Here is a 16,921-nt window from a genome sequence, read left to right as displayed (position 1 = left end):
GGGCATCGTCGCTGGCCTGAAGCACTTACATACCAACTCAGAATTCCTTTCTGAAACTGGGGCTCAGATTCCTCTTATAATTCAGAACTTTTCCAGCAGTTAAAAAGGAATATTATAAATACTGTATTACCTTATAATCTTTACTACATGTGAGTTCTGGGGCAGCTCCCCCCAAATCAAACAAAAGAATATTTTTGCAGCAAAAAATGTGAACATTCATACGAAATCAGTGGGATCAGTCAAGATGATAAACACCCTCACGAAATTTCATTTCAGAGTTTGCCACCAAATGAATGACCAAAAAAGCGAATTTTGGTTTTTAGAGCTGTTTGGATTTGGGAATTACAGATAAGAGATGGTGGGGGATAAAAAGGAAAAAAATTAACAGAGATGATGGAGCTACCCAGCCTAATATTTTTGATCATTTAGTTCATCCGTGATCAATGAAGTCCTTACACATACAGTAGCCACTAGCCATGTGTGGCTATTTAAATGCATTAAACTTAAGTAAAATGTAAAATTCAGTTCCTCAGTGGCACTTACCACATTTCAAGTGTTCCATCAGCACTTGTGGCTGATGGCCACATATTGAACAGTGAAGAAAAACATTCCCATTCTCCTGCAAAGTCCTATGCACAGCACTTTTCTGACTTAAACAACTGTCTCATACCATGCCACCTCATACTCGTTCAGCTTTGTACATGTGCTTCGTCGCTCAGTCGTGTCCAACTCTGTGTGACCCTGTGGACTGTAGCCTGCCAGGCTCCTCTATCCATGGGATTCTCCAGGCAAGAATACTGGAGTGGGTTGCCATTCCCTTCTCCAGGGGATCTTCCCAACTCAGGGATCGAACCCATGTCTCATGTTTCCTGCATTGGCAGGTGGGTTCTTTACCACTAGCGCCACCTGGGAAGCCCCAGCTTTGTACACATTGCCCTTCTATTGGTTCCTCAAAACACACCTTGCTCGGTTCAGGTAACTTCAGGACCTTTGCACATGCTGCTCCTGCAGCTGGAAAAACATTCTGCATGACTCTTCCCATAGTTGGCTCCTGGTCACTCGGGGTTTGGGTCGGGTGTCACATCCTGAGAGAGGCGTTCCTTCACCATCGCCGCCCCTTCAAGGAGTGCTCTGCCCTAGTCACAGTCTCTCATTTTACTCAGTTTTGCTTTCTTTTTGGCTGTGCTGTGTCTTCATTGATTTGTGCAGGCTTTCTCTAGTTGCAACAAGCAGGGGCTGCTCCTCGTTGTGGTGCTCAGGCTTCTCATTGTGGAGCACAGGCTTCAGTACTTTTGGCTCTCAGGCCCTCATGCGGGCTTAGTGCTCCACAGCCTGTGGAATCTTCCCTGACCAGGGGTCAACCCATGTCCTCCTGCACTGGCAGGCGGATTCTTATTCACTGCACCACCAGGGAAGTCCCACACCCCCCTCAGTTTTACTTTCTTCATGGCTTTTTTCACCATTTCACATTCTCCTGTTCCGGAACATGCTGGTTTTATTGTCTGTTTCCACACCAGACTGCACCATCATGGCACCAGAAACCTTACTTGTCTTGTTCATGACTAAGTTCCCAGCACTCAGGAGGCAGCTTAGCCCAGAGTAGGTGCACAAGTGCCTGTTGAATAGAAAACTGGAAGGAAGGACCAATGTGGTCCCTGCCCTTGTAGGGAAGATAAGACATCAGAGAAAATACAATGCCATACATGCTTATTGAAAACCCACTGCGAGTCTGCCACATAAGAAAGTTTTATGACAGTGTGTGCACTGGCTGCTTGAAAAAGAGAGAAATCTCTTCTGGCTTGGGGATGGGGTGGAAATCAGGAAGGCTTCATGGAGGAGGTGGCATTTGAACTGTGCCTTCTCTAAAGGAAAGGGTACTTCTTAGATATGGGAGATGTGGGTGGCATATTCCAGGCAGAATGAATCGCAAAGGCGTGGAGACAAGGAAACATTTGGAAAGAATAGGAAATAGGAAATCATTCTATTTGGCTAGACTCTCCAAAGTAAACTTAAAGTAGAGATGTGGGTACCTTCCTGAAATTTCTCACTCATGGCCAACTGGGCCAAAGGGGCTGCAGACACCTGTGTGCATTGCCTCCGGGACATATCCTTCCTCTTAACTGGCCATTCCAGAAGCCAGCCCCTGAGGCAGAGAGCTTGTGGGGCGAAGGCCACTGTTGTCCTCCTGGGTCCCTTATTATCACTCCTTTGTAAAAGTATGTGCCCTCTCAGACCACCAGACAGTGCCCTTGAAATATTCCAGCTTTCATGGAATTGTTGACTCTCTAATCTCATGTCTCTCAACTCCTTCCAGTGAAGAAATCGAAGAGGAGAATCAAATACCCCAACCTCCACCCATTGCCCACCCGAGAATGTCTCCCCAGCCCGAGTCTGGGATCAAGCGACTGTAAGTGCTGCGCTTCCGGTATCTGGAGCTGCTCGTTGCCGGCTGAGCTGGTGGTTCACATGACCTCTCACTTCTCCTGGGCACCTGCTCCAGGCCGGGGCTTGTCACTAACCGCCTTCCGCCGAGATGGACCTAACCCTGGGGCACTTTGGGCCTAGCCCTTGACTTGGTGTTCACCTCTATACCTTGAAGGCTGAGTTCCTCCTAGGGGGATGGGGGTTGGTCCCTGGGCAGAGAGGTTTGGGGAAGGCTGAGAGTGCGGGAAAGGGCTGGGACCTATGGCTGACGCTCAGGGCTTGCTTGAGTGTATCATGTGGGGCATGTCTCTGAAATACTGCGTGGTGGGGAAGGTTTGTGCATCTTAAGGGCTTGAAACCCCAGCTCTGAGATGTCCGAATGGCCCCAGGTCCACCCTATCTATGCTTTTCTGTGATGACTTTATCTGTCCCTCCATGTCTCTATTAAGTATTCATTGGTGCATAATACATGCAGAGCCAGGTCCTGGTTGCTGTGGGGAATACACAAGAAAAAGAGCAACCTAGTCGTTGCCCTCAACTAGACTTAAAGCTACTAAAGGGATCCTCGCATCAAAAGACTCCTTTGAGACGCAGATGAGAGGTTGCAGACCATTTCCTGGAGAGGTTGGGGGAGGAAATCATACAATTTTGTAAACAGTTTTTGGTTCATTGACCCCTGCAACCCTTCAGGTAAAGGGTTAAAGCTCTAGTCTCATTAGCTAATATCTACCAAGAACCTACTATGTGCTAATATCTACTAAGAATGTACTATGTGCCCAGTACTGTCCCGGCAGATTGAGTCCTCACCATAGCCCTGTGTTATTGTTCAGTCGCTCAGTCACGTCCAACTTTTTGCGACCCCATGGACTGCAGCACTCCAGGCTTCCCTGTCCTTCACTATCTTCCAGAGTTTGCTCAAACTCATGTCCATTGAGTCAGTGATGCCATCCAACCATCCCATTCTCTGTCGCCCCCTTCTCCTTCTGTCCTCAGTCTTTCTCAGCATCAGGGTCTTTTCCAGTAGCCCTGTGAGGTGGGGGTATTGTCATTCCCATTTTACAATTAAGGAAACTGAGGCACTGAAGTCAGTCACCTGCCCAGGGTCATACAGCTAATAAGAAGCAGAGTCAGGGTTCAAACCCAGGCACCTAGCCCACAGTTCCCATTTTAAACTGCAGGAGGGCCTCCCACTCCCAGCTGTCTTGTGGCCTCCTGTTCTCCCCTAAGAGGGTCTTCCTGGCTCTCAGCCTTACAACTTATTGTAAAAGAGGCCTCAGTTCTTCCACACAAACCCTGGTAGAAGCTTTGTGAAAGCAAGTGGCCTGGGTTGGAAAGCTAGCTGGGATGTTTGGAGAGGGGAATTGGGGTGTTACGTGGATGCCTCAAACTTTAAAGCCCATTTATGTTTGAAAATCCTTGACTAGTTCTTATCCTGTGAATTGACTTAAGCCTCAGCGTTGAGGGATGGGAAGGGAATGCAAAGTGTGTGTAACTGCTGGACCTTCTGCTTTTAGTTTTTGTTTGGTTTTATTTGGTTTGGGTTTTTGATTGAGCTGGGCGGCGTATGGGATCTTAGTTCCCTGACCAAGGACTGAGCCCACACCTCCTGCATTGGAAGTACAGTCTTTTTTTTTTTTTTTTAAGATGTTCTTTTTCATGTGGACTATTTTTAAAGTCTTTATTGAATTTGTTACAATATTGCTTCTGTTTTATGTTTTGGTTTCTTGGCCTTGAGGCATGTGGGATCCTAGGTCCCCAACCAGGGATCGAACCTGCACCCTCTATGTTAGAAGTCCAGTTACTGGACTTCTGTTACTGGACTACTGGTTACTGGACCGCCAGGGAAGTCCCTGGGTTGGTTTTTGTTTTGCCCTTAGAAAGGGATGACTTGTTCAAATGTTGGGCCCTGGGAAAGGCTGGCCTCCCTGTAGAGTGTGGGGTTAAAGATGTGGGTTTCTTCCAAGCCACTCTTGGCCAGCTTCACACGTTGGCCCTCTATCTGCTGGATTTGGGGGGGGTGGTCCCCAGTTCTGCTTAGGGATAAATATTTCCTGGGGGTGAAGCTTGGAACTATTCATTGATAGGCCTCCTCTGGATCTCAACACCATGTTGGCCATGTATTAGTTTGTAATCTTCTGATGGCACTTGAAACGCACCTCTAAGTAACTTAAGATAAACTGTTGGTCAAGCAACTAACAATTTTCAGGTCATCTTGGCTTTAGATTCAGCTGGATCCAGGCCTTGTCATCAGGGCTTTGCCTCGTTCCCTCCACCTCTACCCCAGTTTTCCTTTCTGTGTGCTGTATTCTTGGGTGGCAGTACAGCCACCATCAGCTCAGGCTTCTGCTTTCTGGTATGAAACTTCAGTGGGAAAAGAGAATCTCCCACAGGGTCACAGAATTGAGTCTCATTGGCTCTGACCAGGTCACATGACCACCCCCTAAGCCAATCACAGGGCAGTGCATCCATAGGTCTGGTCTGGTCTGTTTCTCACACCTGAAGCTTGGAGCAGCTTTAACTGCATCCAGTTCCCACAGACTGACGTTAAGGGAGGGACAGACCCCAAGCAAGATCAGTTTGCTGAGCAGACAGAAGTAACCAGCGTTCACTGTAACCTCATCTTTGGGGAGAAGGAGCCCTTTGGTCTTGATTCTCTGATGTACTCAGTATCTTTGGTTAAGATTTCCCATCCAGTGCTTGGTAAGAAGTGGGATTCCTTTCGCTGAGACCCTGATCTGTCCTCCAGCCCCACTTGCATGTAAGGATGAGCAGAAAGTGAAAAGAGAAAGTGTTATTTGCTCTGTCATGTCCAACTCTTTGCAACCCCATGGACTGTAGCCTGTCAGGTTCCTCTGTCCATGGAATTCTCCAGGCAAGAATACTGGAGTGGGTAGCTATTTCCTCTCCACGGGATCTTCCAAACCCAGGGATCAAACCCAGGTCTCCTGCATTGCAGGCAGATTCTTTACCATCTCAGCTACCAAGGAAGCCCTAGGACAAGCAGAAGTGATCTTACATGCTTTGGCTTAAATCCTGGGGAAGTAGAGAAAACGTTTATGAGCTCACACAGTCCCTCCCTTGGCTAAGGGAAGGATAAGACCAAGAGAGCAACATCTTCTTCCCTCAGCAGCTCCTTCCCTTTAACAGCCAGACCTTTCCATCACCTCTGCTCCACCAGCACTGCATGTACAGCATCTCCGGCACTGTAATTCCAAGTCACGTGTAATTCTAAGGCTTCCTTCTGAAGCAGTGTGGTTCTGACTTTCTAGTTTTCCACTCCAGCCCCCTCTCTCTAAAACAGGTAATTAAGTGTTGGTCTTTGCAAATGGCAAACTAGGTAAAATCCAGAGGAAAGGAATCAGAATTAGCCAACACTCTTTTTTCTACTAGTTCTTCTACAGACACTTGAGTTGGCTGTGGTGTCTGGTCCTCTTTTTTCCCAGATTGTTCCGGAAAGGACTCTGTTCTCAAACTGCATTTCCCCTTTAGTTTGGCCTCTGGTTGCTCAGCAAGACCTGGGGTCTGAGCCTGGCTGGAGAAGCAGCTGGAATCTGGGAGCCAGAGACAGAGAGGGAGAGGGAATTCAGATTCTCTCTTCCATGGGGTGCAGGTGGCTAGTCCCATGGCTGCCCCGGTCTTCTAGGGGATAAGTGGGAGATCAAACTGGCACAAAAGGCTTTTGACCAGCCCAGACAGGACAGCAGTCGCCTTTGTCCGCCTCGGCCGCTGACCGGAAGCTGCATCAGGGTGACCACGAGCTCAGAGCCTGGGGCAGAAATGGATCTTCCCTGGAGACCAGGGAAGGGAGTGGCCATTCTTAAGATGGTTCCACGCCTGTCTCCCTCTCCATCTTTCACTCTCAGGCACCCATCTGGGTCTGTCTGGTCCCTTTGTCCTGGCTTTTGTGGAATGTTAGTCATACAGCTTTTTTTTTTTAAAAATTTACTTGGCTGCTCCAGGTCTTAGATGTGGCACTTGGGATCTAGTTGCCTGACTTAGGGATGGAACCCGGGCCCCTCCGCATTGGGAGCGTAGCATCCCAGCCACTGGACCACGGTGTCCAGTGCGTCGGGAAATCCCGACACAGCCTTTTTAGTGCAGCTCACAGCTCTTCCCCAGCTCAGCTTCCTGCTGTCCACCACTTTCCCCACCCACCAATGAGTAAGCAGTAACTATTTAATACCTTGGAGGTTCTGCCCTGTCGGGAGATTCAGAGCTGGGACTGTTAGCACCATTTCTCAGATGAGGAAACTGAGGCCCAGGGAAGCCCACTGACTTCACTGCGATCACTTGCTGGGAAGGATCAAAGTTGGGATGGATTGGAACCCATGCCTTGTTTTGCCACCCAGCCCTGTGCTTGCCCCAACCGCCTCATTCGGCCTCCCTGCCCCTCCTTTTCTTTACCTCCCCCACTTCCCGAGTCACCAGCTATGGGCTGACTGCCCAGTTCCCTTATCTTTCAAATGCACCACCAGCCAAAGACTCCAGAGTCTACATTTCTGGGCTGAACTGGTCGAGGGAACCAGAAACTCCAACCGCCTGTCCAAACAGCGTGCCCAGAGGACGTTCCAAGAATAGCTTGTGATTGAGCAGCTGCTGGCCAGAGAGTCTGGGCTGGCACTGCCTGGGAAGGTCACGAGGGAGCGCCTGAGTGGCTCCACCCTCGTCCCCAGTGGACACCAGGCACCAGCGCCCCCTTTGTGTCACTCGCAGCTCTCCATCACGGGCTGACAGGCACACACAGGGCTGCTGAGCGGAGGAAGGGGGCTGACCAGCTGGTAGTGGGCACAGAGGCTCAGCCAGGGAAGCTGCAATCAGAACAGCTGGCCTCACACACCAGAAAAGCTGGCCCTTGAAGCAGGTGGTCACCTGAGTATCCAACGGTAGTGACAACGGTGCAATCTCTCCCTGTCCTCCTACCTGCCACCCTGCTCACTGCAGCCCAGAAATAACTTCTTCACAGCCGCCCATTGCACTGCCTGAAATGCCACTGTTAGAACCTCATTTGCTTTGAGTCTTCCAGAAATAATTGTTGCAGGGTGGGGCGGTGGTGGGGGCTGGTGGGAGCTTGAAACCAGCTACATTGTATCCAGGATATAACTTTTGACCAAAACAAGCCAGTCTTTTTTCATGGCAGTGGCTGTCCCTTTGGAGGAGGTGGCTTATGCAGGGAGGCACCTGGAATGGGGAGGGGAGCGGGGGCCGTCCATGTCAGGGATCCCAGCGAGACCCACAGAGTAGCTCAACCAGAACCCCCTCCTGCCTCCCCGCCAGGTGTCCCAAGGCCTTAATGCATCAGTCTGGCCCCTGATTGGGCCCCAAATGAAGTCCAGCATTTCCCAGCAGGCAAACATCTATCCAGGAAAAATACCCAGCCCGCATATCTGGGGCCATCCCCCAAACAACGACTGTGTCTGTGGGGGCTCCCTGTTATGCTAGAGAGAGCATAAAGGTGAATGCAGAGCCTTATGGCCGAGAAGCTAATGATGCCCGCTAGCCTGGCCTCTGTGGACTGGGCCCATTCAGTAGAAAGCCCCTCACTGTCACCATGAGAAGCCGTTCAGATCGGTTCTGCTGAGATGCCAGCTCCCAGCTACTTTGGGGAGTTGCATGAAAAGTGATCCAGACAGAATTCTCAAACCTCATTTGAGATCATCATATTATTATATCTTTTCCCCAGCCAACCTCTTTAAAAAAACAAACAAAAACAAAACCAAGCTGTTCAAAATAAGTTCTGGAGACGTGGTTGGAGTTTCTTCATTTTCCTTGCCCAGACAAGGAACTGATGAGCATTCATTACTGTTTGTTGTTCAGTGGCTAAGTTGTGTCCGACTCTCTGCAACCCCATGGAGCACGCCAGGCTTCCCTGTCAGCCACTGTCTCCCAGAGCTTGCCGAGTAGGCTCTGGCTCATCCAGGGGAGCGATTATGCAGCCTGTCTCCTGCCCGGCCCATCCTGGCTGCCTCATCTTCTCTCCTGCGTCTCCCCTGGCTGCCTTCAGGATACAAAGCCTGCAGTTTGTGGCGGGTGGGGGAGACAGGCTGGAAGATGCCCACGGATGTCACCACTGAATCCCACAGGAGGTTTTGATCTACCGTTCTTCACATCCAGGCCTGTGTTTTCAGCCCTTGAGGCCAGCCTGTCTTCCCTACGTGGTTGTCACATGCTATTCATTTGCTAGGGTTGCTGTACCACAAACCAAGCTGGTTTAAACAACAGAGATGTATTGTCTCACAGTTCTGAAAGCTAGACGTCCAAGATCAGGGTGCTCGGCGGGGTCTGTTCCTTCAAAGGGTTGAGAGAGATCGTCTTCTCCATGCCTCTCTCCTAGCTTCTGGTGGTTTGCTGGCCATCTTTGGCCTTTGTTCACTCATAGAAGCATCACCCCAAACTTTGTCTTCATCTTCACGTGGCCTTCTTCCTGTATGCATGTCTGTGTCCACATGTCTGCCTTTATAAGGACACCAGTTGTATTGGGCTGGGGCCACCCTACTCTGGTATGACCTCACCAAAACTAGTTACATCTGCAAGGGTTCTATTTCTAAATAAGGTCACATTCTGAGCTACGGGTTAGGACTTTCCAAAATATGCACAGAGGCGGGGTGGTAGGTGGGCAGCATAGTTCCACGTTAACCATAAGCAAACCCTTCAGCTGACCTGTCTGTGGAGAGTGTTTCTTTTTCACGCCTTGCCCCTGTTTTTTTAATTGGGCTCCACTGAGTCTTTGTTGCAGCATGCGGGATCTTTAGTGGAGGCATGGAAACTCTTAGTTACAGCATGTGGGATCTAGTTTCCTGACCAGGGGTCGAACCCGGGGCCCCTTGCATTGGGATCGCGAAGTCTCAGCCGCTGGACCACCAGGGAAGTCCCAACCTCCCCTGTTTTTATCTTCTCTGTGTCTATCTGTACTTTTCTAACCAGGATCTTTACAGCCATAATGCCCATGGTAGCAGCCGGACTGATAATAGATGACCCCACCCTGCAGCCTGTCCGACGACTTGTGTCCCTCGTAGGCACTGGATTTTTTTCTGGTTTCCTCTTGAGCTGTGCCTTTGCAGTGTCTGCTGCGGCTATCGCTGGGGCTGGCCTGTCTCCTGTGGCCCCTTTAGCTGCATGGCCATCCCCCTGCGTGTTCCCATTTGAAGTGGGTGTTGAGTGTGATTTCAAACGTGCCACTCATGAACGCTCCATCTGCACGAGTGAGGCCTTGGAATTCTGGGCTCTGTCACCGATAATTCTTTTTGTCTTTTCTGTTTCCATTCTAAAACCACCTTGTCCATGATCCAGTAAAGAAGGTCCTTTAAATGACGGGTCAGTAAGCCACACCCACCACGACCCACCCCAAGTGACACTAACCCTGTGTTTTTCGATCTTCACACCCTGGCTTTCTAAACTGCTTTGTTTTGCCAAGCCATCGTCAGCAAGCCGTTTGAGCTTGTTAACAGGAAAAGCAGAAGAGGGGACTTTGTCTTGATTCTGTGTCCCCTTAGACAGGAAGTGGCAAGTGGCTTTCCTGCTTGAATCAGGCAGACATGATATGTATCAGTGATGAATGCTGCTATATTTCTGGCCAGCTTAATTGCTTTGATTACATTACAGAAAGAGCTCTCAAATAACCCAGAATGAGAGTCATTCCTTCATTTGCCAGTACATATATTGGCTGCAGGAAGAAAAAGAGGCTTTACATATACATGCCTGAGTCCCTTCGCTGTTCACTTGAAACTATCACAACATCGTTAATCAGCTATACCGCAGTACAAAGTAAAAAGTTTAAAGACAAACAAACAAAAACAGTCCAAGAAGACATCGTTAAAAGAGAGAGAGAGACTTTAGCTAGTACAGAGGATTTCTCCAGGCAGACTTTGCTTGCCCCAGCTTTACAGTGAAAGACTACTTCATTCTAGGTAGGAAGTGATTGTAGGATCCAATAACCACAGAATAGGAAAATCATTTTCACCCAAATGTGATTGAAACTGAACTCCATAGGCCACAGCACCAAAAAACAGAAACAAAACAAACAATAAAACCTAATAGGTAAACGGACAGAGGGAACTAAAAATAGTTGAAGCTTTGATTTCTCAGGGGTTCCTTCCTATTCCTGCTCTCAGAAAACATAACTGAATTACTATAACTCTGACCAAGTTCAAAAACCAAAATTCAAGAGTAGAGGAACTTAGTAAGACTAGAAATCATCTTTAATTAGAAGCTGGGAGTACAGGAGGACAGTTGGCAGCTTAGAAAGGACTTATCGGAAATACTCAATGTGGGCCAACTTGGGTTGACTGCCCTGGGTCCTCGACTCTGTTGAGGTGGCGTTTAAGCTGACTTTGTTTCAAGCGGGCCACTTTGTCAGCTTTTGGCCTGAGCTTTCCACTTTTATCATTCAGGCATCTGATGGTTCGCTCTGATTGATCAGTGAGCAACAGTCACAGCTATTTGAAAAAGACTTCATGGTCTACTGTAGCCATGCAGGTAGTAACTGTGACAACTTCTAAAGGCTCTCACCATTAGATCACTTCTTGTCACTTGTCCAAATTGATGTTTCCAAATTTCTTTCACAGTCTGTATTCACAGTGTTTATCTAATCAGTGCACATGTGTACTATTACTTTTTCTTAATATGTATTTTAATCTCTTAACTACCTACTTTCAGCTCATTCTAAGCAGTAGAAATATCCATGAAATTTGGACTTTGAGGTGCTACTTATCTAGCTTCTCAGTTCACGTCACATAAATACATATTTACTTTAAAACATTCATCTCTTTACATCTGAATCATCTTACATTTCATATGGCTTCTGAGTATTCCTTTCTCTGCATCATCGAGGTAAAGAAACCCATGACGTATGTTTCCAGTAGCTTTTATTTCCACTGGTAAGGAGGAGAAATCCCCTTCAGTGCTTAAGGGGGGAGGTACATCACACATCACCTACGCGCACGCTCTGCTCACACTGTGTCACCTCCAAGGTACCGTGACGGTCACATGCAGAATCAGCCCCCCGCTGCTTTCTGGAATAACTCTGACCCGCACCCCCAACCTTTTCTTTCACACCTTGAGTTGATTCGCTCCCCTCACGTTTGCTGCTGTACGTCCTGGCAATTGCAAAACCTGTGGCGTGCACAGCCAAGGGCAGCCTCTCATTTCCGTCTTTCCCTTCCCAAAGGTTTAGCTTCTTCTCCCGAGATAAGAAGCGTCTGGCCAACACGCAGAGAAACGTGCGCATCCACGAGACCTTCGGCCAGTGGGCCAACTGCCACCGCGATGACGGTTACACGGAGCAAGGACAGGAGGCCCTGCAGCACCTGTGACCATGACTCACCTCTGTCCTTGGACCTGAACCACCCACCCCCAGGGGCTGCCATGAAACACGGCCACCTCGGGTGTCACACCCTCAAAACTGATCCCTCCAACAGACTGTCTGCTTCGAGGGAGCACGTTGAAAAACTGATGCCAAACTCTAAAGAGACGATTATTTATACCAGGGCTACCACCGTTTCTAATAGATGACTCCGATCCCTTAAGATATATATTTAATAAGACCATGAGCGGAGGCCGACTTTTGCATTAACTTCAGTAACACGAGCTTCGCCAGATACATCACCTGCCGTTCTAGTTGCTGTTTGACTCGCTTTGTATGAAATTCTTTGTGTAGAAATTTTATGATCACATTTGGCATACTGACATGGGAGGCAGGGAACTGGTAGGTTTTTATTAGTTGCGTTCATGATATTGTCATGGTGGTAGCAGAATATATAGGATGCATCAACTAGACAGGGAGGGCCTCCGAAGCCACAGGACACATTGGCCCGGCTCAGACACAAAGCAACAGAAAACAACAGTCCTCCCACCCAGAAACTGGAGACAAGTTTGCAAGAGCCTGTGGTTCTCTATTGCACCTTGTTACTGATAATGCCTAGAGCATGTAGCAATGTTCAAGGCCAGTGCCTTGGAATCTGCTGTGAGTTATGCAGTACTAACCAAACAAAGTTGCTAAGGATGAGACACTGCAATGGTTCTTGTGTGTGTTCTTTTTTATTGGCGTCTGGTTTCTTTTCAGCATTTACTGTATCAAATACTTAGTCCCCTGGGAAGAAGACAAAGATCCCAAAGTGGATTGTGAGTGGGGTATGGAGTGCTAGGGGATGCTGGATGGTGGGTGGGGTAGACTTGGCAAAGAGAGGGTGGTGGGTGACGATGGCTTGGGGATCACTGATGTCTGGCTGACTTCTGGGGCTGTGGTGGACAGCCGGATGCCCTGTCTGCAACTGCCAAGTTGGGGATTTGCCCAAATAATGCTTTTTCTCCACCCAAAGGGGTACCTAGGGTGCAAGACTTGAAAGAGATACCATTTCCCAACAGAGCACTCAAGGACATCTGACTGGCTGCTTTCTGCACGTTTTACTGTGTCGTGCTAAGAAATCATCAGGTTGGTTTACAGAATCTATATGAACTCTGTTTACAGATCACTAAGAAAAATAATCAGATAGGATAATGTTGGTTTAGAGTAGTGGTTCTCCAACCTGACTGCCATTAGAACTACTGGAGTTTACTCTCAGAGAGTGTAAAAGCCTGCCAATGCAGGAGATGCAGGTTTGATCCCTGGGTCAGGAAGATCCCCTGGAGGAGGAAATGGCAATCTACTCCAGAAGTCTTGCCTGGGAAATCCCATGGACAGAGGAGCCCAGCAGGCTACAGTCCAGGGGGTTGCAAAGAGTCAGACACGGCTGAGCAACTCAACAACAAAACTGATCCGCCATCAAACTCCCTCCATCACATTTGACTGCCCTTCCCTGGGGTAACCAGTGTTGGTAGTTTCCTGGGTGTCTTTCCTGAAATAATAAATATACATCAGTTCAGTTCAGTTGCTCAGTCGTGTCCAACTCTTTGCAACCCCATGGACTGCAGCACAACAGGCCTCCCTGTCCATCACCAACTCCCGGAGTCCACCCAAACCCATGTCCATTGAGTCGGTGATGCCATCCAACCATCTCATCCTCTGTCATCCCCTTCTCCTCCTGCCCTCAATCTTTCCCAGCATCAGGGTCTTTTCCAATGAGTCAGCTCTTCACATCAGGTGGCCTAAGTATTGGAGTTTCAGCTTCAACATCAGTCCTTCCAGTGAACACCCAGGACCGATCTCCTTTAGGATGGACTGGTTGGATCTCCTTGCTGTCCAAGGGACTCTCAAGAGTCTTCTCCAACACCACAGTTCAAAAGCATCAATTCTTCGGTGCTCAGTTTTCTTTATAGTCCAACTCTCACATCCATACATGACCACTGGAAAAACCATAGCCTTGACTAGGCGGACCTTTGTTGACAAAGTAATGCAGTTATGTAAAAAAACATGTATTTCTGTTCTTTTTACATAAGTGGCAGCATATGATACACTCGTCCTTCTGTACTTTTCATTCCTTAGAATACCCCAGATATAACTCCACAGCAGTATGAGAGACATTGAGTCTCAACCAAGGGTGATTTTGGCCCCCAGAGATATTTGGCACTCTCTGGAGACATTTTTGGTTGCTACAACTGGGTGGGGGGGGTGCTGGTGCGGGTGCTGTCATCCATCCTGGGTAGGCCCCAGGGATGCTGCTAAATATCCTACAACGCATAGCCCAGCACCCAATACCAAAGAACATTCCAGCCCCAAATGTCGATGCCAGTCCTGAGGAACCCTGGTCAACCATACAGAGTGTAATGTGTTTGTGTTTGTCCAGGCCCACGGGTGGACAGATGGCTTCCAGTTTTCCTAAAACAGCACTGTGCACTTTCATACTTGTGCATCGGCCTGCAGAATGAACTAGAAGCAGAACTGCTGGGTCAGAGGGAGTCGGCCTTTGCCATGTTGATGGCTACAGTCCCTGCCAGGGTGGCGCAGAGGGGGTAAAGGGAGGTAGTCCTACTTTTTTTTTTTTTCTTAAGTTATCAGGGCTGATACAAGACTAAACCCAAATGTCCAGAGGCAGGGTCTGGGTGTGTATATTTTTTTCCACCCATTCATGTTCTGGTACTCAGGGTTGATAAATGCCAGCTTAGACTAAACACTGCCACTGGAGACTTACCTGGTGGTCCAATGCTTAAGGCTCCATGCTTCCAATGCAGGGGGTGAAAGTTCGATCCCTAGTTGGGGAACTAAGATCCCACATGCTGCGTGGCACGGTCAAAAGATAAAAATTAGAACTAAACAAAACACTGCCACTGGATGTGTTACTTCTGAAGCCATCTCACAATTCATGTTCCTGGATGGGGATCTCTCGTTTACCTAATATACCTGCTAACTCTAACTCTAGCCCATAACAGATGTTTTAAATGAAATGTGGGTGAAATCAGAAAGGTGTTCCTGCAAGATGGTTGAGATTTGGGAGATTGTAAATTATTGCACTGGAAATCGAGAAACAGTATATTTTTCTAAAATGGTTTTAACAGTTAACAGTAATTTTAAGATATTGTAGGTCCCCAATGTAACAATGAGATTCATACTCCTGATGCCAAAACCTAGTAATGAATGTGTGAATCTTGATACTAAATCAGGCATTTATTCTGCATGAGACATCCTGAATTGTAAGAACTTAACTTTCAAAGATAGTCATGGATAAAACAAAAATGTTAAATGTCAGTTTCTTGAAAACCATAGGAATAGTATGGCACTTATTCAAAGTCCTCAGAAGTTAAGATCAATATATCCAGCTTTTAAACAAACCAGAGGCCAGATGGTGGAGGGAAAAGGCAAATCAGTCCATCAGAACTAGATACTGACCTTTCGTGGATTTCACTTTCATTTCACTCTCATTCTCTTGAACTTCCTCTTTTCCAAGGGCTGGAAGATTGCCATAGTCCATAGCCTCACATCCCTGCAACTTTGGATTTTCATTTTAAATGCCAGTCACCCCACCAAAAAAGGAAAGGGAAAAAAAAGTAGTCAGCACTTGGCTGGAGAATGGAGTTATATTTGTTCAAGAGAAGCTGGCTATTGACCCAGAACACTGCTAGGACTGGCTTTTGGTTCTCTGTCTCTGGACAATCTCCTTGAATTCACTTTTCTATCCTATTTTTAATTTCACTCAACCAAACCCTTGCACTATGGACATAAAGATGGAAAAGATACAACTTTGATCCTGACCAGATTCAGGTTCCTGAGAGTCACAGATCAATGCAAATGGTTTCCAGGCATCACCTCTTTTTGCTACACTTTCAAAAAGGTCATTTCCAGTAGATGGGAGAAAAAAATCAAAACAAAGCTCTCTACTACCAAATTAAATGAGTGATGGTTCTTTACACAGGTCTTTCTGTACAGATGATAGTGACTACAAAATTGTTTCTCAAGCTTATCAAATAACAGGTCCTTAATCACTGCAGATGGTGATTACAGCCATGAAATTAAAAGACACTTACTCCTTGGAAGGAAAGTTATGACCAACCTAGACAGTACATTAAAAAGCAGAGACATTACTTTGCCAACAAAGGTCCGTCTAGTCAAGGCTATGGTTTTTCCAGTGGGTCATGTATGGACGTGAGAGTTGGACTGTGAAGAAAGCTGAGCGCTGAAGAATTGATGCTTTTGAACTGTGGTGTTGGAGAAGACTCTTGAGAATCCCCTGGACTGCAAGAAGATCCAACCAATCCATCCTAAAGGAGATCAGTCCTGGGTGCTCATTGGAAGGACTGATGTTGAAGCTGAAACTCCAATACTTTGGCCACCTGATGCGAAGAGTTGACTCATTGGAAAAGACCCTGATGCTGGGAGGGTTTGGGGGCAGGAGAAGGGGATGACAGAGGATGAGATGGCTGGATGGCATCACCAACTTGATGGACACGAGTTTGGGTAAACTCTGGGAGTTGGTGATGGACAGGGAGGCCTGGCGTGCTGCGATTCATGGGGTCACAAAGAGTCGGACACGACTGAGCGACTGAACTAAACTGAAAACTGTAAGATGAAGGGAATGCCCTACAGATAACTCTGCACTCTCACTGCTGAGGGCCCCCGGGTTCAATCCCTGGTCAGGGAATTAAGATCCCTGCAAGCTGCCCATAAGCCCAAAAACAAAAACAGGGTAGTCCAGTGATTAAGATTCCATGCTGGCAATACAGGGGACCCAGGTTCCCTGGCTGGTAACCAATATTCCACGTACCATGAGGTATGGCAAAAGATTTTTAAAAATAATAAAAACTGAAAAAACTGTAAGATGAAGAGGGGCTTCCCTGGTGGCTCAGATGGTAAAGAATCAGCCTGCAATGCAGAAGATCCAAGTCCGATCCCTGGGTTGGGACGATCCCCTGCAGGAGGAAATGGCAACCCACTCCGGTATTGTTGCCTGGAAAATCCCATGGACAGAGGAGCCTGGCAGGCTACAGTCCATGGGGTTGCAAACCTCAGTCAGACATGACTGAGCAACTAACACACACACTCGTAAGATGAAGAAGAGAAAATTCATACAATATCAGTGTGTTCAGCTTGAAACTGGGTTCCAGAGTCAAAAGAAAACTTAACTCAACCCCA

General features: G+C 47.7%; 1 protein-coding gene across 3 annotated transcripts in view; it reads left to right on the top strand.

Moving 5' to 3' along the window:
- RILPL1 (Rab interacting lysosomal protein like 1) overlaps positions 1-12,434 on the top strand; it is a 41,761-nt gene extending 29,327 nt beyond the window's left edge. Inside the window, exons 6-8 of one of the 3 annotated variants that reach the window (XM_027566986.1) lie at positions 2,315-2,407; positions 9,712-9,735; positions 11,588-12,434. In XM_027566986.1, the coding sequence (XP_027422787.1) occupies positions 2,315-2,407; positions 9,712-9,735; positions 11,588-11,732 (262 nt within the window). In that variant the 3' untranslated portion in view covers positions 11,733-12,434. Of the gene's footprint in view, positions 1-2,314; positions 2,408-9,345; positions 9,434-9,711; positions 9,736-11,587 lie in introns of all 3 variants that reach the window. The other 2 variants (XM_027566988.1, XM_027566987.1) reach the window with 2 other exon arrangements.
- The last annotated feature ends 4,487 nt before the right edge of the window (positions 12,435-16,921 follow it).

The sequence above is a fragment of the Bos indicus x Bos taurus genome, chromosome 17 (genome assembly GCF_003369695.1).
Source record: "Bos indicus x Bos taurus breed Angus x Brahman F1 hybrid chromosome 17, Bos_hybrid_MaternalHap_v2.0, whole genome shotgun sequence".
NCBI classification, from domain to species: Eukaryota; Metazoa; Chordata; class Mammalia; order Artiodactyla; family Bovidae; genus Bos; species Bos indicus x Bos taurus.
This window is presented reverse-complemented; position numbering and strand designations above follow the sequence as displayed.